Source organism: Musa acuminata, chromosome BXJ3-7 (genome assembly GCF_036884655.1).
Source record: "Musa acuminata AAA Group cultivar baxijiao chromosome BXJ3-7, Cavendish_Baxijiao_AAA, whole genome shotgun sequence".
Lineage (NCBI taxonomy): Eukaryota > Viridiplantae > Streptophyta > Magnoliopsida > Zingiberales > Musaceae > Musa > Musa acuminata.
Genome location: NC_088355.1, coordinates 14,847,501 through 14,867,518, shown reverse-complemented (window position 1 = coordinate 14,867,518; position 20,018 = coordinate 14,847,501). Strand labels below are relative to the sequence as shown.

Sequence of the window (20,018 nt, the reverse complement as noted above, 5' to 3'; positions counted from 1 at the left end):
CACTCACATCTTTCTCTTATTCTCACATTTTCACTCTCCTAAACTCAACAAACCTATGATTTATGAATTAGATCAAATTTAGGAGGTTAATTTGGGTGGGTTAAGAGGAAGAACACTCTAATCAAGAAGTATGTATTCTCTTTCTAGATTTTATTGATTTATGAGATGATTAAGCCTATTGTATGTGGTGTATGACTTAATATGTAATATGTTGTTTGATATGTTTTTGATGGTAGAATAGCGTTAATTATTGAGTAATTAAGATCCTTAATATTGTGATTAATGTGTTTAATATTGATTTTTTTGAAATTAAACACTTAATAGGTTAAATTTTTAAATTTCATACATATTAAGGATTGGATCGTATGTTTGTGATAGTATAATAGGTTTAATTTGGTTTTAATTAAGTTTTTAATATTGTGATTAGTAGTTTTAACGATGATTTAATCAAAATTTGATCGGTATTAAATCAATTCAATACCTTTAATACCTATTAAGGTATTTGACATGTTTATAATGATGAAAGATGACTAATTATGAATTAATTAACTATGTTAATACTATGATTAGTATATTTAATTATGATGAATCTAAATTTCTCCCATATTGGGTCAATTAAATGTTTTTAATGCCTATTAGAGTGTTTGATATGTTTATAGTATTGAAAGAGAAATAATTAGTGGATAATTAACTATGTTAACGGTATGATTAGTGTATCTAATGATAATATCATCAAAATTATGTATTTAATGTTTCTTTTATGTATTTGACATATTTATGGTGGTAAAATAAGCTAATTAGATTTTAATTAAGTTTTTTAATACTGTGATTAGTGGTTTTAATGATGATTTAATCAAAATTTGATCAATATTGAGTCAATTCAATGTCTTTAAAACCTATTAGGGTGTTTGACATGTTTATAACAGTGAAAGAGAACTAATTATGGTTTATTAACTATGTTAGTACTATGATTAGTGGTTTTAATGATAATTTAATGATATTCAGTCAATTCTACGTATAATTTGCACCTTGTATTTTAAATTAGGGATAATCGCAACTTGCTTATTTGATTTAAATTTAGTAAGAACATAACACCAAAGAAACAGACACATGATGACGCTTGGGATCATGCCCAAAAGATAGACGAAAACCGTAATCATTGGCAATGCATTTATTATAACTACATTGGCAAGGGTGGAGGAATCACCCAAGTGAAGATGCATTTGGTCGACGGGTATCCCGATGTTGCAAAATGCAAGAAGGTCCCGACGAAGGTCTATAAATCATTTCAAAACAAGTCATAACAAGCAAGGGCTACGCAGGAACCAGTTTATGACGACTATAAGGGTCGCGACGATGTGATCAACCCGAATCTTAAAGCTAGTATTCATGCATCACTGGAGCAACAATATATGTACATGGAAGCAATGAGGCATCGACGATCTAACTCACAATGGGAGTATGGCAATGATAGTGGATCTATGCCATAAGAAAACTAGAGGTCGACCAGCATGAGGCAACCAATTGCCCCTACTCAATTAAGTCGAACTGATAGCATGAGGCATGACGGAATCCGTGGTTTTATGAGAGAACTTGGCAGGATGTTCGCACCAGATATTATTGATATTGATCCGCAAGCCTATCCTCCACAAACAGCGAAACGGATACGGATTGATAATGTATATATAAAAGAAAAGAAGTAGGATATTGTGTAGCTCAAGCATAATCGATCACAAAGTTTATATATAATCATCATTGGGTCCACTCTCTAATGTAAAAGTATTTAAATGATGAGATACTCAGACCTAGAGTCACTCGGTTTGTTATAAATTTCATTGTCTTAAAGTCAATACAACAAAAGAGGCAGGTCCTCAAGTCAATGGTCACCTTACAAGAATGGCCCGAATCCAGGTATTCGAGATCGAGCAATGGAAAAATGGAAATGACCATTCTTTCTTCTAGATTTTGGGATACCATGAATGAAATCATAAAAGGTGCAGAACCACTTTACGTTGTCTTCTGTAAGGTCGACATGGAAAAAGCATCCATAAATGCCTTAACTTAGACATATGTTGATTATAGCAAGAGAGGAGGTCAAGAAAACAATCAAAGATTATTCTAAAGCCGACCAATACTTACATATCATCGATCATAGGACTGAAATTTATATGGACCAAGATATCCATAATGCACGTAAATTTATATTCGGTGTAATTTAATTCATAATTTTTTGATGTATAAAAAATTTATACTAACAAAATTATGTCTTGCAGCGTATTATCTAAACCCAGCAATTCAATTTCAGTATGGTCTTAGAACGCAATCAGATTTATTGTCGACACTAAGAAATATTATATATCGACTCTTGTCAAACTAATGATTTAAATGGGCGCTTGGGCGCTCGACACTCGCCTAGGCGTTCAAGCGAGAGGAGGCAAGGCCCAAGTGCCTCAACAATGAACCAGGCGGCACGCTTCAATGAGGCATTACCTAGGCGCTCGCTCGAACCCAAGCGCTTTGCACCTCAGGCAAGTGCCCAGCTCAAATAGTTGAACCGAACCAGATTTTTAAGTGTAGTTCGACCCCGAACGATCAACCCTAACGAGCGCTCCTGCCTCCGCCGCCAAAGCTTTCCGATGCTGCCTCCGCTGCAAACGCAGCAGACCGAGGCCTTCTCTGTCGCCGATGAATAGGTCCAACAGCTTAGCCTTCGTCTGTAGCTTCCTTCCGCCACCGTTGGCAGTTCCTTCTACCGTCGAGGGAGAGGACCGTAGCTTCCTCCGCGATTGACGTACACTTCGAAAGCTTCCTCCGTCCACAACATTGTCGTCCGCAGCTTCCGTCGGTGCCACTACTACTATCTGCAGCTTTTGTCGCTATCGCAGCTGTCGTCCGTAGCTTCCTCCATCGTTGCTATTGTCGTCTATAGCTTCCTCTGTCACCGCTACCTTCTCCTTCCCCACTGTTAACCATCAGTGACACTTTTCTCTTGTTTTTTTTCTCCCTATACTACTATTAATGGTTTTTTTCTCCCCTCTTAACTACTGTTAACAGTAAATAATATATATTGTTAATAGTAGATTGTTAAATCTCTAATCTTTATTATTTTAAAATTATATATTAGATTTTAGAATTAATGACAAGTGTACAAAGCAGTTTAATTCTAATATGTCTTCGTAAACATGTTTAGCATATTTCTATTTAGTTGTATATTATTTTAATTATAATATTTAGGAGCCCCTCGCTTCACTCGTGCGAGCGCCTAGCGTCTTAGACGTTGTGAGACTTTGGCTCCTAACACCATTTAAATCATTGTGTTAAACACTACTAATGCAACTGATGCTATTATGGAGGGTCGATTATTCCGAAAATCAATTGGTTCATTCTCCAATATTATAGCTGTATCGTGTCGTTACAATATGGATCTTAGTGAGGAAATATTACACACATATTGATTATAAACTATATTTGATATTAATTATTTGTTATGCTAATAAAATCTTATTTATATCTTTTTGCAATCGAGTGGTGGCTAAAATTTGGTGAGGACGCACCAAATTTAAAGAAGGTTGTCATCTATGTACTTTCACCGACAACGACATCTAACGTACTTGGTCAACGTTCGCATTGATTCACATGAAGGTCCGCAATAGATTATCATATAAACGATTGGAGAAACTAATATATGTTCACTATAATATGCGGCTAAAATTGTGATGTGCCAAGTTGGACAAGGAACCAGAGGAATCAGAGATTGATCCCATTGATCTCCAATTTTATAACGAAGATTCAAAGTCGATGTTAGAGTGGGTTGAAGTGGCGGAGAACCAAGAGGATCCTCTACTTAATGAGGCGGTCCTTTGTGTTTTATTATTGAGGCAAATAGAAAAAGAGGAAGCACATCCCCAGCATGAGAAAAATCCCCCTCGGTCAAAACGTGACGGAAGGAGTCGGACAAGATTGAGTCAAACTGCTCTAGGAACCAGAGACACCCAACCATCATAGTCGTCCACCAACGTACAAAGGCAAAGGCAAAAGGGAAGGCAATATCATCAACTGCACCATTAGAAAGAATCCACTTGGGCGACGAGACACCTTCGCAATCATATTCAACAACTCACTTGATCCAGAGACATAACAACAACATGGACAATAATGTCTCAACCGATGATGGCAACGATGCCGAGGAGCCAATAGTCTCATCTATACAATATGAGGGTGGTGCATGGACGGAGGAGCAATATTTTACATATGCCACCTAAGATTCAGATCATGGAGCTCGACGAGGTACTGGTCAAGTTTATACACGGAAAGGGAAGAAGCAACTAATGGATGATTTTAAATATATACAGTAGAGCCTACATGATGTAGATACAGAGCGAAGCTCATCATATTCATAGTTGTCGTATTATAGAGAATCTTATGGCCAGCAGTAGTACGGTGATAGTTGCTCATACTTCTCCAAGCAACAGTATGATGATCGATCTAACGATATAGAGCAATAGATCAGTAGCGAAAATAGAAGTTCTAACATTCACTATGCTCTACACCAATACATGTCATATTCGTCATTGCCTTAAGGGCCGCCTCAAACACATGTGGTTCATAACAATCAACCTACGATTATAACCATATTGATACACTAATGGTATACGGCGTATCAGTACACTATATCAAGGGATCAATTTCAAGATTGAGTCCGACAAACATATTATATTGATATATAAATACATAGGATTGAGGACCCCGATCCACTGCCCGTAGAGTCCCGTCGTTCTTTTTGGTAGTAGAACCAAGCATATCCATCGATTGATTACTTAATTCATTTAAATCTTAAAGTTTAAGTTGTATAAAAAATATTTTTTTTGCAGATAATTCAATATTAATGGAAGGATGATCTGGAATGTACCACAAAGTTATTCCTCAAAGTCCGAAAAAGATATGTGGTAATATTCTTTCATAATTTACATTATTTTTACTAAAATTAAAATTTATATTTATTTCTAACTTAAAAATCCTATTCTAATTTTATTCTATTTTTCAGGTATTTTTTGAGGTTTTTCAACTCATTTTGGTCGTAACAGTGTACCGTCAGTATGCCTTGGTACATATCATGCCTTGGTATATATCATGCCTTGGTACAATCTTGCATATCTTCAAAATTAATGATGATTTGATGATTATGCATGTTGTAAGGTGATGAACAAATTTGCTAGCTATATGTTATAAAACTTGCATGATGATAAAACTGGAGATTATGCAATGATTTGAACTTGTATGTCTAAACACTTGATAGTTGAACTTTTCCTTTTTGTTGATGACAAAAGGGGAGAAGTATGATGTTATACATGATTTTATCATGACATGATGCTTGGATTTTTGAATCCAAGAGTTCTATCATTATGGCATATTGATAGGGGGAGTTAAAGTTAACTCCTTCATCAATTAATTATCATCATAAAAAAGGGGAAGATTGTTGAATCTCGAATTTTAATGATGAAACCAATTTATAGTGTTTATGATTTGATCTGTGTTTTGAGTGACGCAGGAAGCTTCTATCAGGGAGAGACAATTAAGACAGGAAGAATCATGTTGGGCCGGAAGAATCATGTTGGGCCGGAATAGAACATGTCAGAAGATTGGACATCGAGCCGGAGGATCAGTCGATGTATCAAGAGAAGGCTTCAGGCCATGGGTTCGAGCATCGGGCCAAGAAGAGCAAAAATTGCACCAAGAAAATCGGAGTTGCGGAGGTCAACTGACCGATTGGGCAATAGGCTGCAAGAGAAGACGATGCGCCGAAGAATCAGATAAAGCATCGATGAACCAATAACATGCCAGACAACATTTGATTTAAGCCTTATAATAATTGTCTAGATCGAAGTAGGTTTTAAGTGTGCAAGATTAACTACGATAGCAATCAAGGCATAAAGCAAAATAAAGTTCCGGAGTCAAGAACGAGATTTCATTGGGAGTTCGAAGTTCGTCGTAAGTCCGGACGTTCGTCGGAAGTTCTGTCAGAATTGACCGAGAAGTCCAGGAGCTTGCCAGAGAAGTTCGTCGAAACTCGCCAAGAAGATCGTCGTGAAGTCCAGGAGCTTGCCGGGAGTCTGCTGGAACATTGCCGAGAGATCATTGGAAGTTAACTAGAAGATCACCGGAAGCTCGTCGGAAGAAACCGGACTTATTTAGCTTAGTGTATGCCTTAAATTTCGTAGTTAGCACATAATTGGGTTGGAATTATGTCATCTCAATTAAGGGCCAATTGAGCCTAAGGTTAGGCTATGTTAGGCCAAGTGAAAGGCCCAAACAGTGACTCAACAGGTGGAACCGTCATGACACAGTCTCCGAGATTGTGTCAGGTGGTGATACCACCGGTCTGGGCAGTGGTACCGTCGATCTGGGCAGTGGTACCGCCCAATGTCAGTGCTGCAGGCGTGAAGGGGGAAACCCAGGATGAGACCTTTTTAGGCTCCAAGTTTGAATCAACTTGAGGCCTATAAATACCCCTCTCATCCCTGGTTAACATACATAAGAATTGAGTGAAAAAAAATAGAAAAACTTTGTTGTCTTGTGAGAACTCCTCTAAAAGCTCTAAGTGTTAGTATAGTTTTAAAGAGGAGTAAAGAGGGTGAAAAGGTTATCTCCTAAACTTGTGAAAAAAAGAAGAGGGTTGTAAAAGGGTAGTTGATCTTCGCCCGTTGAAAGAAGATCGTTAGTGGATGCCGGTAGCCTTGACGGAAGAGAAATCGGTGGAGTGGATATAGGTCACGACGACCGAACCACTATAAACAGGTTTGCATTTCTATTCTTGCTATTTACCTTCACTGCAAACCGTTTACTTGCTTTACTTCCATTACACTCTTCCGTATGCTTTCAAGTTAAATACATTTCTAAGATCAGTTTTTATCGTACGAAAAATTTCAAACCGACGTGATTTATCCGCTGCACTAATTCACCCTCCCCCCCCCCTTTCTTAGTACCGCTCTTGATCCTAACAGATACACCTATACGAACTGAAATTGCAAACCTTGCATGAAAATAATCAAACACATAAACACTATGATAAGAAGCAAGAACAGTTGGCTAAATTCCTAACAACCTATATTTAAATTCAAACCTAAATTGTTTAATCTAAAGTGCTCAAAAAGATGTAGTCACATAATGACTTTTTATAGCACTAGAATTCTTCTTTACCATATTTGTTAAAATTATTAATAATACTCTATCCACTTTATGGTTTTGTGCTATATAAAAAGAAATTAAAAAATGTAAAATTATCTGCCAATAATAAAAAAAATTCAATTTTTGAAAGTGATGACCTAAAAAATATGACCAGTATTCCACTTTACAGCAGGTGATATTCTGTGGAGCTGCCTGCTCATACCCTTAAAGAAGCAAATGCCGTAGAAATACGTGTGGCCATTGTATTCAAGCAGTCATTGTACATGTGAGAGCCTTCCGCATTCTCCCCAAGTAGTTCCTCCATAGCCCTCTCATGGTCGGTTATAAAGCCCTAAATGACAAAACTCAAAATGATTAGATTCAAGATGAATTATTCTGAAATCTAAACTGGGAAACAGAAGAAAGAAAAAATTAATCAGTGTAACAGACCATTTGATACAACTGAAAATCAGAACATATATTAAAGAAATTATAAGAAAACAATACCTGACTATCAATAGCAAAATATTCCAAATTCATCTGCAAAAATTGTTCAAAAGAAGAAAAGAACAATGAAACATAAGTTTCGGTATATGTTCAAAAAATTAATTAGAAAAAAGTCAGCTCAATAGTCTAAGATGAGCTTGTTGATGAGGTAGAATGAGTAAAAGAATTAAGCTCAACCTCACTTAAACCACCAATGCGGGGTAAGACGCTCGTGTCCTTCTTGATATGTGCCACTAACTCTTTATTTACGGATGAACTGAAAAATACATATGCTCTGGAACAAAATGCATAAAAGTAACTATTAAACTGAGAAAATAAGGTTAGGCCTACTATAACCGAGTTAGATTGCATATAGAATTCACACGTACTTTTTGTACAAGGGTGATTTCCCAGACATGTCAGACAAGAACATGACCACACTGCACGAAACCAACACACTTCTTAGAGGCACTAGATAACACAAAAATCTGAAATAAATCACAGTAGGCATCAAGATTTCATCATGTAAACTGGAGAACACATGCCACATGAGCACAACATAACAGTATGCAATCATGAAACAATGAAAAACATACCGCCCATCATAGCATACAATGAAAAAGAGGATTTGCTTCTATTATCTAAACTGTACTGATATTTACAAACCCTTGAAAACACATCCTAGAATTCAAATAAAGGTAAGGTTCACTGCTGTGCCCCTACCTGGACAACAAAATTAAATTGGCATATTCCTAAAGCTTTTCTTAGCTCAGCTTTCTTTTCTTCATGGTTTAAATTATAAGGTGTAAAATTGGCACATTACTTGGAGTCTCTTTTGAGGTGTCAAATAGGTACTAGTCCTCTTTTCACTCCTGGTGGATATATTCGATTTCCCTTCCTGTTCACTCCTCTTTTCACTTTCAGGTCCAGCCATTACTATCTATAAATTTGTTCATATTTCAGTAACCCTAGATTTAGGGAAAAAAATATTCATCAACAGGTACAATATATTCCATACCCATGCAAGTACAGAATTCCAGCTTCGAGTAAAACCTAGACTAGAATTAACCATTTCAAATTTCCTTATGAATGGAAGTACAAGATCATATATTAGGAGAGCAAAGTTATTCCTGTCATACAGAATGAAAGAGGAAAAAGTACAAAAGATATCAATGTAAAGAATATACTTTTCTTTTGTTGGCTGGATGAAATATACAGCATCCATGGATGGCAATGGCTGCCTTCGCTTGTATATGTCTTCAACCACTGCAAGAAAGTTTTTAGCAGTAAAATACGTACATATAACCAGATCAAATCATGGGAAAATAAGAAGAATGATAAAATGATGTTCATAGAGATAGCTCAGAAAGCACAAAATGCCAAAGCCGTCAAATTGTCCAATTAGAAAGCAAACAGAAAGAGAAAAGGTTTAGAATGGAGAGTTTTGAGGAGGGCTCCAAGAGACAGTTATCAAGCCCAATATTTTTGAAATATCCATCCATTGACCAAGATATTCTCAAGAGTTTTGAACAATAGTTTATAAGTACCTGAGAGTTTACCTCTCCCCAGTAAATAAGAAATGAACCAATGAGTAAGAACATTGAATATTTTCTCTAAGGCTACCTCTTAGCTTATATCAAGCTTTTGAATTACCATTATTCTTGAGCTTAAGCTTGCCCATCTTTTTCCTTCATGCCCTCATCATATTATACAGGAGCTCTACCATATTCTTTAATTGTTTCAACCTTTTTAACTCTTTTATGATATATAGTTTCTGTGTCATTCAGAAAATTTGTCTCGAAAGGACAAGCTTCTTTAGGATTTTGTGAGGAACTTGCTCCTAATCCAGAAAAAGAATTTTTCCTTCAGTTCCACCCACAAAAAAGATCTTCAAAGGGTGTTTATATTTTAGCTTTGTCTGTGAAGTTGAGCATGACTAGTGGATATACAGAGGATCTTAAGGATAACAGGATGCTTATAATGGTAAATTGAACCATTGTTAATTATTTGCATTATCACTCTTTAACTCTGCTATCACAATTTTAACTTTAGTTGTGATTATTTTGTACACATGAATGAAACTCAAGTTTTATTATCTCCATGGTCTCAAGAATCTCCCTAGTTTTAGGTTTTAATTAGGTAAACTCATTCACCTCCTTGCTAGGGCTGCCATGATGATAATGTGGTCTTCATCTACCAGCACATATAATTCGGATCAACTCACCACAATTTATAAGTGCACTTCTAGCCTTCCTTTTCAAATTGCTTTAACAACACCAAATATTAATCACAAAGTTATCCTTCTATTGAAAGTGACATTTCTTAATTGCCCAACAATATCTTAATTACTACCCTTCCCATCCATTTTGAACATTAGTAACCTTTCCAATCCATATTTTAGTTTGAACTCCCCTCATTCACCTTCACAAGCTTTCTTGGTTATTTCATTGGGATCAAGCTTGGATCTCAAGAAAGCTTAGCATATTTCTTTCCAAATCATATCCCTTGCTTTGTGCTTAGTTTTCTTTTAAATGACATGACTTATGCTTATTTCTCTAGATTTATACCTTGCATTTCTTGTTCATTTGAGGTCAGATCTACTGCTTCTAGCATAGATCCATGTAAATCCAGACATGGACTTTGAGGACCAAGTATAACAGGTCCCAGTTTGCTATATCAAAGGCCCCATACTGCCTTGGCCGTTAAGCAAGTGCCTCAGCAGTGAACAAGTTGTAGGATGCTTGAGCTGTACTTTCCCAGCCTAATAGTATATATGCTTATACAATCATTAATGTTCATATATATGTGCACACATGTTCAGTAATAAAAGATCAAAAGTACACGTGCAATATAACAACATCTATACATGTATCATAATTTTATTTCTTTATTTTTGCTAATATTGCTTTTGCTGGCTGTAAAATATCTTTCAAGGTTTGAAAATCAGTTTGACACAAATGGCCAATTTAAGTTAAAATTTTAATTTTCTAAAATTTAAGAGGAAAATCTCAAAGCATTTGCATGATATAACTTAAAAATGTTATTTTCTTCTCAAGCTTGTAGACTTGGCTAACAGTTGGGCTTCAAGATAGGACCATTTCTTTGAAGTCACCTAAGCTATTATACAAATATGATTTTAAATACATGAACAAGAATGAGAATCATATTTTTAAAAAGAAATGCATGCTATAAACTTACAAGAAACTCCTTCCTCTGTAATGTCTGCCATCTTGCAAGAGTGTGAAATTACTTTAACGGTAATTTTGTCCATAATAAGTACCTACAAGAAATTTTAAAAAACAACTAAATTTTATAAGTTATTAATAAATGATGAAAATTCTAGCACCAAATTGACATTTTTCATTATTTGCCTGAAAAGCTTTTTATGCATAATGGATTTCATAATTTTAGATATTTTAGTAGAAAAAATTGTAAAAAATGTTTCTCTTGTATTTGTGTCATCAATTACAAAGATGACTTCATAAAGAATATACAAATACTAGCAATTTTAAATGCTCACCTCAGCCTATATTGATCTAGAAAAGACATCCTTGAGTTCTCTAAAGTATCCGTCCATACAAATAATGATGAATATATATACGGTGTCCAATAGGGACTTTTTTTAAAGTAAGAAAAGTGATTTTTCTCACGAATAGGAGGACATAGGAAGGTAGCCAGCAGTGGATGATGTTAGATCAGAACTTCCACTTACACGAAAATCCACTGAAGACCCCAGCTCTACAACTAAATAGTGTATAATTTCATCATGAATCTCTAAAATTAGTACTTGTTAATGCAATAAATTTCAACCCAGGTTACAAGAAGTACGAATTAATCAGATTCCAACCCTAAATATATCTAAACAACAGTATGAATTCAAGAACAGGCAGAGATAACTATATCATGCCTTGAGCACTCACTCATAAACACACTGAAGGCCCCAGCTCCACAGATGAATATTTGAATAGTGTATAATTTCATCATGAATCTCCAAATATGTACTTATTAAATTAATAAATTTCAGTCCAGGTTACAAGAAGTACCTATTAATTAGGTTCTGGCCCTAAATATTTCTAAACAGCAGTAGGACTTCAAGGACAGGCAGACAGAACCATATCACACCTAGAAAGGAAAGAACTTGTACCAAGGCTTGTTCACTTTGCTACTAAAATGCCTATTTAATAAAAAGCAGAAAACTAAGATCCAAGAGCATTCAACAATCCAGAGAAAGTAGACAAACCAGAGACTGTTAAGGTACTGGACCTTAAAACAAAGAGCATCTGGCAGCTTTTAGAAGGGTAGAAAAGAATTCGCTCCAGGTCAAAATCAGGAAAAGAAGAAAATTTACATAGTCGAACTTCCTGGCTCTCAAGAGATGCAAATCAAAATTGCAATCACCCGATTTTTCTTTGAAGTAAATTCAGGACAAACCCAAATGGCTTAAATCAACGTTTCACAGTCCCTAGCCCGACCAGGATGAGTCTGGTACATGCCAGCATGCTGGTATGTCAGTGTAATGGTTAGCATGGACCAAAGAGAGAGAAGAGAAGAGAGGAGGATTACAACATGGAGGAGGATAGAGAGGATGAACAGGAGGAGGACGATAAGTAGAGGAGGAGGAGGAAGAAGAAATGAAGGAAAGGAGAACACAGAGAATGTGGCAGTGGTGCCAACATGATGAGGTCAATAAGGCGGTTGGCAGTGACGGAGATGGAGGTTGTGCCATCAGAGGTGACGGAAAGAGAGAGAAGTCCCTGTTGAAGTGAAAAAAAGAATTTCACTATCTAAAAGAGCCAACGGCTGTTGCTAAAAAAAGAACATAAGAAACACCTATTTCAAACCTGACTGAGCCGGTCCACATGATGGAACCAAATTGGACCGATAAATATCAGTTAGTACATACTGGTCCAACTGGTTTTTTAAATCGTAGCTTAAATCTTAAGTAACCCTTCAGTCAAAACCCTTGTTCATATCCTTATAACCAGTATGATCAACACACAGTCCAAGCACAAAAGCAAAAGTTCATATTTGTCATAATGAAATACACCCTTCAAGTCTGACAGTTTTGATCAAGCATGGAAGTACAATGGAGCAAGAAAACTCATGAAGCTTTTGTGGCATGAAAAACAAATCAACAAAAGTGCCTCACATATTATACAAATTTACTCAAAGCAATTATAAAATTATCTCATTGCTATGGAATTGAACCTACAAAAGATACCGTTAGAAACACACTCACTACAATGACACAGTTATCTTAAACTTCTGAAATAGTCCTTGAATTCATGATCAGCTTAAAGCAAGAGTGAACAAATTAAACCAAGAGGTAACAACAAGAATAAAAGGAAAACCAAAAGGATGAAAGCCCCAGAACTGTTAGAAAAAAACACTACAATGATTGCTTAAACTTGGAAGTAAACATGGAATATGCACTGTGCTGATCATCCATGAACCAAAGTACCACAGAAGGTGAAGTGGGAAAGCCTGCTTATGCTCACCTTCATCTGCAACTTTGGTTTTCTTAAACAAGGAGATTAACAGTCTAATACTATGAAAAGTTAAGGCAAGACTGCAAACCATATTTTTTCTTTTTATCGAGTTATCAAGAAGGTTACACAACAAGGATGGTCAGTGCAAAGAAAATCTTCCTAATGTAATGTCTGGGGAGGGTCAACATGCACAACCTTGTCCCTGAATATGGAGAGGTTGTTTCCATGACTCATATCTAGTCACCCAGGTTATGGAACAATTCAGTTCAAAAGAATGTCTTGCAATACTAAGGACTGAAGTCCAAAGATTATCCTTATACTTTAATTATAATATTTATCTTAGATGCCTATAAGTTACAAAGTGCTTCTTCCCTTAACTGATAAATCGAAATTCTTGAAGAGCTCTCCAGACAGTTTACTGTAATAGGTGAATCCTAACATCTCTCTCTCTCTCTCTCTCTCTCTCTCTCTCTCTCTCTCACACACACACACACACACACACATCTAGTTAAAACTCTGTATTATTACCTTCTTGTTGAGTAACCATATAAATGAACATTAAATTTAGCTTAGTAGAAGAGGATCTTTTCTAGTTGTTTCTCAAGATTCAGCTCAAAGAGAAATTTTCTTGTCCACATCAGTGAACAACAATGTGTATAAAAAAGACAAAATTTGGTGTACCTTCCAGACATCCAAAATGATAATTGGATAAGTCAAAAGAGGATAGCCATTGTAAGAAGCAACGTTTGAAGATCTGTAAACTAGATATCCACCAACAATCACAAAAGTCAAGCAAAAGGTGCAGACACACATACACACAAGAACCAGATATTGACAAATCTTCCCAGTATGTAGATTGGAAAGAGAGTCAAAGGTCTCTCTCTTTCTAGCAAGTACCGAAAAGCCAAGAAGCTAAATATATTGTTCCAACTTCCAAAATATTAGTACTTAAAAATAATCTAAAGTCAATATCCCAAACAAGTTGATGGACATTGAAAAGCCAACACTTTTTATGAAAAATGAATATAGGAAAAAAAGAATTAAGTAAAAAGAAATTCATGCTGATTGGTACCTTCCATGTTGATTTCGAGTCCTTTGCCCTAGTAGATTGAAGCATTTCACATAATAAACCTAAAAGAGTCAAAACAAAGAGGGAGAATTGAAAAATATTAATGATATATCAAATGGAACATGGCTAAAAACATGCCCCAAGTTAACATATGTAATTCATGAAGCACTAAAAATATAAGTTAAACTGAAAACTTAGAAATACAGCTAGCAAAAATCCAACAAAATAAAAAGGACAAGCTCTCAAACATGAGTAACGTCTTACCGCAAAACTGAGTGGCATATGTGGGCAGATAAGGAAGTTGTGGGTGTTGACTATATTCAACATTTGAAAAAGATCATCAGGTTTCAGAAACCATATAGCCTCTTGTACATGCACATAAGTTGTTAAAATGAATGACACTTATGATGTCCTAACCAATTTGGACCCCTAATTGCCCTTATTAGTTTATCAAACCAACTGATCCAATTGATTGTTTGATCATATGATCAGGCCTAAACCAACTGGATTGGTTATAATGTTCTCGTGATGTTTAACAAAGCATAGCTGACTCAAATGCAACCCCAGCCTGAGTCAATCAGGCAAAGGTCAAGCCAGATTCAGAAGATCTGGACCCGTAGGACTTTCAATTACCTTGAGATGCATTCAATGCGGCTGTGTTGATTCAGAAGGCTCTAATGGATGAACAATGGCCTCAAGAAGAAGTATTTAATGAGAAACACACAGGCATCCAGTAGCAATATTTCAAGATGCTGTTGAATTATGTAGATCCAAGTTAACCCATTTGAGCACTAATAGCCCTATAAATATAGATGGAAGCAAACCTATGATATTATGTATGGATATTTATTGCATAATAAAGCTGGTGAATTTAGAAATAGTTGTTAGTATTTGCTCTTGGGAGACCTATCCTTTTCCTCAGAATGAAGAACCCTGATAAGATGGTCATATCTTATCATCTTGAGTTGGATGTAGAATTCTGTTTGAATCCACAAACAGCAAACTTGTGATTATCTACTATGAACTTATAATCTAATTAATTAATTAGAATCTTGATCACCCAAGCTGCATCAATTGAATCTTGATTGCTGTCAACTTTATTTTTCAGACGAAGTCCAAAAAAATTTTATTATTATTCTTCTTGGCTTTTTTCTTCTCCTCCCTCTTGTTATTCTTCTCTTTAGACAGTAAAATTGGTTAAATTTGCTAAATCCAACATAATCAGGATAAACTCTAGTTGCTTCTCTTTAATTTCCAACCATATGATCAAGAGTGATGTTAATAAAGATCAGGTATATCGTATCAGAATCAAGTAATACACTGAACTTTGGCCTTACTTTTTAAGGAGAAAAGATTACCATTTGTCCATATCAAAAAAGCTTAAAGGTTCTATTACATAAAAGAATTGCAAGTCTAGCACAACAAAGTTGGCTCATTATAAAAATACGATACAACTATATTATTCAACATATGAAAGGGCATAAATAAATTACTGCAAATGCTATGTCATATGTTCAAGAAGATTTTGCTGTCATATAAAGTCCTACTCCCCCATCTCTCATTGACAGAATCAAGAATTGGATAAAAACCTTTACTATTAGCAGATAAAAGATCAAAAACAAGTTGGCTGTCGACCAGATGGAGAATATGAATCTTGTTTGGATAAAGATAGAATTATTTTGGGGACCATGTCACTTAAAAGAGAATTTTTCATGGGCTTACATGCATTTCCTAAAACTCGTCATTCAGCTTTCTATAACACTATGAAGCATGGGACTCACTTGGCAAGGTTTGTAAGAAGAATTGAAATTTTGGTAAAAGAAAATTTCCCCAGAATAATTGGGTGGAACAATGTGATATTGGTCATTGGAAAAAATCTGAAAATGTGCTACTTCTAGGGTTCCTAGTTCCTAGAACCAATTCTAATTTCTTACAGTTTACATAGCAACATTTCAATTAATTAGAGGATTGAACTTTCTTTATCAGAATCAATAATTCAAGTGGTTGTTAATTGACTGGGCAAAAAGAGGTATTGTCTTGCTATGTCTCATACTTAACTAACAATGTAGATTGATTCTGGTACGACACATCCAATCCATATCAACATCTTACAAGACAACTTTATTTGACCTTTTTTTGCCATAATAGATTTAGCTTAATTTATTTGAGATTGGTCAATTTTTGCCGATTTGACAATCACAAAAGAAGGAAAAAACAAGGGAAGGAGCAGGGCAAGGAAAATAGAGAAATTAAGATGAATAATATACAAAAAGATAAAGATTGACTACAGTCACAGAGAAGGGACAAGGAGTGGAAAGGAAAGGACAGTCTAACCTCTAAAAGAACAGGAATGTTATCATTGAGAAGGGAGATATTATGGGAACCAGATTTGATGTCAATGAAAGGAAAGCTCTCTTTAATGAAGTTTCTTTTTATTTGCTTTTGTATTACATTACGCTCGCTATGCATGGTGATTAAAGAAGCACTAGGGTCATGGAGGGGCTTATCACTATTTCAACATATTTTAGGTTTTTTTAAATCACATACATTATTTACTATAATAATATCTTTACAATGATATTTATTGTTTCAATGAATGAATAAGTTATTTTATTAGTAACAAAACTCTGTTACTTTTAATCGTCATCTTATATATGGTTCTTTTATATTAAATTATTTCTTAAATTCATATGATTTACAAAAATATTAGATATTTTATAAAATATGAAGGTAACTATTTTATCATGTAAAAATTTTACTTTTCATAAATTTTTAGATATTTTGTCTAGCGAACCTAGACCTGCAAATTTGATCTGGTCGATCTTTCAATACCAAATATATCATTCTTAGTTGATCGTAATCTTAATATTGATCTTGCACATATTATTCCATACACAGCACAACCACAATCATTGGTGAATTGTTATGTGAAAATGTGTTTAAGCTTTATGGAATGCTTAGAAAATATCATTTCAAGCAGAAACAAAGTATTCATAAATAATTTGTGAATTGTGTTGTCTGTGTTGCAGGGAGATAAACTGCGATTGAGCTCTCATCTTACCATCCACCAACCAGTAGCCTCTGCTTTGACATGAGGAATTTGCTCTGTCTATTTCCTGATTCATGCTTTCAATCTGAACAAAAGGTTATTTTCCTCCCCATACAAAGGACAAGAGATCTGGGTTTTTTTATGATCCTTTCACCCTCCCTTTTCTTGGTTTAGTCTTACCTGGCATATAATGGCTACCGAAACTTAAGGATGACTCCTTCTGTGGGCCCATGCGTAGCCTGTGCAACCCTAGGGTGCTGCAAGGGCTAGGAGAAACTCCGAAGGCTAAAATATTACTCAACAGGCTTCCTGCCCTTGATTACCTTTGTACTATAAGGGCAGCTAATAAAGCATTGTCCTAAGCTTAATATTGACAGCCAATACTTGCATCATCTTTCTTTATTTAAACATTTAATACAAACTTGAGCTGAGCTCATTTCATAATCCTCCTCATACGTCTGTCACGCTATTGGACCAATTTATCATCAAATGACAAAAATTTACTATTTCTGCAACTTCAACATATAGCTTTGTCAAGCTTGCACCTTATATTTATCCTAGAAATCAAGGTATTCATAAGAAACAACCTTTGCTTGCAGGGATAAAACTAAATACATAGATCCTCCCTGCATTGGCAGGAGACGTGTGCATCAATCAAACAGTCGAAAAAAGTTACGAATCCTGTGAACGTCGACGGAGACAATTGTGATAACTTCACATCTCAATTTCAAATAAAGATATAAAACGATAGGAAAGGGTCAAACCTGCTCACAAACTCTAACATCCCAACTTATTTAGAAAACCTAAGATGACCGACTGACACCGGGTCACGTACGATAGAAGAAGGCACCGAGTGTTTTATTAGCAACTTCTCCATTTCTAATCAAAATATCTCACGCAAATCAAACAATAACAAGAAAGCATTCCCATCAAACACAGAAAGAACAAACAACCTAAGCAATTGCCCGTCACCACAACACAACACAACAATCGGAAAAAAGTTTGGAAAGGACGTACGGTCTCGGGTGACATGGCGGAAGTTCTTGTAGTCCCCGCCCTGCGACGACAAATCGGAGTCGGAGAACGACATCGCCGCTAAGATGATATCGGGAAGCGTCCAGCTCCGATTCGGTTGGGGGGCTGCAGGGGGTTCCGCGATCCCAAGGGGGTGGGTTGACCGCCGAGCCTAAGCCGCGGTACCGCTGCTTGGACAAAGGACGAGGGCGACGATCGAATCGTGGCGTGCGTTGGAAGGGGGAGGAGGAAGAAGGACGCACCGCGGGTTAGACCGAAGAGGAGGGCGAACAACGAAGCTTCGCGTGCGTAGGGAGGGGGAGGAGGAAGAAGGACGCAACGCAGGTTAGACCGAAGAGGAAGGCGACCAACGAAGCTTCGCGTGCGTCGGGAGGGAAAGGGGATTGGAACGCGGACGGGCAGAAAAAGTAAGAGTTGGGTTGGCGAAATATTCATACGGAGGGGCCCAATGTATGGAAAACGCCGTTTTGTGGGTCCGTGGCAAGAGATCGTGACCGTGGCTTCTTCGGTTCGTTCGTTAGTTCACAGGACGGGGAATATCCAAATCGGCCGTACCGGCCTCGGAGAGATCGGCCTTGATGCCTTTTAACTGCTTGCCAATCGGGGCCCATCGCAGGACCGCGATTGCAACGACTCTATTGTAGTCTGCAGCCTCGGCACCACGTGTGGTCAGGGACGCGCTCCGTCACCGCTTCAGTCACGTGACTCGTCACATGCACACAATATCCCTTTGATTTGATTAAAAAAACCATCTTAATCATTTATTTTTCGCAACACGTTATATCCTCTTGGCCGGGTAAAAGAACCACTCACGGATTAGACGGAATCAAATCTTGATTTGTTGGTTTAGCCACCTATCTTCCCGTTTGTTTTGTGAAACGGTCAGCCTCTTTTTTGTTTGTTTTTTCTCTTATTTATTATAAATAATGAATATACTGTACGATGAGTCAATCTATACTTGTTGTATATGTCTCACCGGTATTCTCTCTTTGCCTTTGCTTATACATACCATATAAACTTTCTTAGTAACTCCGCTAAAAGACGGTATTTAGAAGCTATATTATTATTATTTTATTTTTTTTTCTGATTGCAGGATAATTAGACAGCACGTTTTGAATTTTATATCAGATGTTTGGATGGCAGACCACAAAAGTGACATGGTGGTGATTGATGATAATGTTTGAGATTCATAGGCTTTTCATATGGCTAACCTAACCGGGTTGCTTTGAATCAGCATAAAAGCATGTTTCAGATTGTGCGTAGTGGCTTTTAATTCATTTATTTGACGTCTTTTTCTTGTATAATAATTGGGAGATGATGCATTCATCTATTAAATGACCCATGTTTAGAGAGAGAGAGAGATAGAAAAGTAATAGTCCTTTTTCTTTTTATAGAGTAAAGTGACGAGGATAAGAATCCGATCCCAAAAACTTAATTAAATATTAATGAATATGAAAATATTTATCTTTCATAAATGGTTTGGTATACCAGTAAGTACCAGAGATTTTTGTGTTACGACTGGATTTGATAGTTGATCTTTGAATCTGAATCATTGATCCGCTAAAATGTTTAAGAAAGCTGAGTTGAGGAAGAAAAAGAGGAAATAGATATATATGTTTCTTTATAAAATAATAATATTAAAATATTAAGAAAGTTTTTAAAATAAAATAGTAAAGAGATGATCATAAATAGTAAATATCCTTAAATAAGTCAATGAGATGAAAAA

General features: G+C 36.1%; 1 protein-coding gene across 2 annotated transcripts in view; it reads right to left on the bottom strand.

Annotated features, from left to right (window-relative positions):
- LOC135584021 (SNARE-interacting protein KEULE-like) overlaps window positions 1-18,688 on the bottom strand; it is a 36,833-nt gene extending 18,145 nt beyond the window's left edge. For both annotated transcript variants that reach the window (XR_010498284.1, XM_065160549.1), the window contains exons 1-8: window positions 18,275-18,688; window positions 14,212-14,270; window positions 10,849-10,930; window positions 8,838-8,916; window positions 8,040-8,090; window positions 7,849-7,945; window positions 7,672-7,704; window positions 7,388-7,516 (exon numbers count right to left, since the gene is read on the bottom strand). Coding sequence is in view for 1 of the 2 variants with exons in the window: in XM_065160549.1 (XP_065016621.1) it covers window positions 7,388-7,516; window positions 7,672-7,704; window positions 7,849-7,945; window positions 8,040-8,090; window positions 8,838-8,916; window positions 10,849-10,930; window positions 14,212-14,270; window positions 18,275-18,347 (603 nt within the window). In the remaining variant the exon portion in view is untranslated. The remainder of the gene's footprint in view (window positions 1-7,387; window positions 7,517-7,671; window positions 7,705-7,848; window positions 7,946-8,039; window positions 8,091-8,837; window positions 8,917-10,848; window positions 10,931-14,211; window positions 14,271-18,274) is intronic.
- Window positions 18,689-20,018: the final 1,330 nt, after the last annotated feature.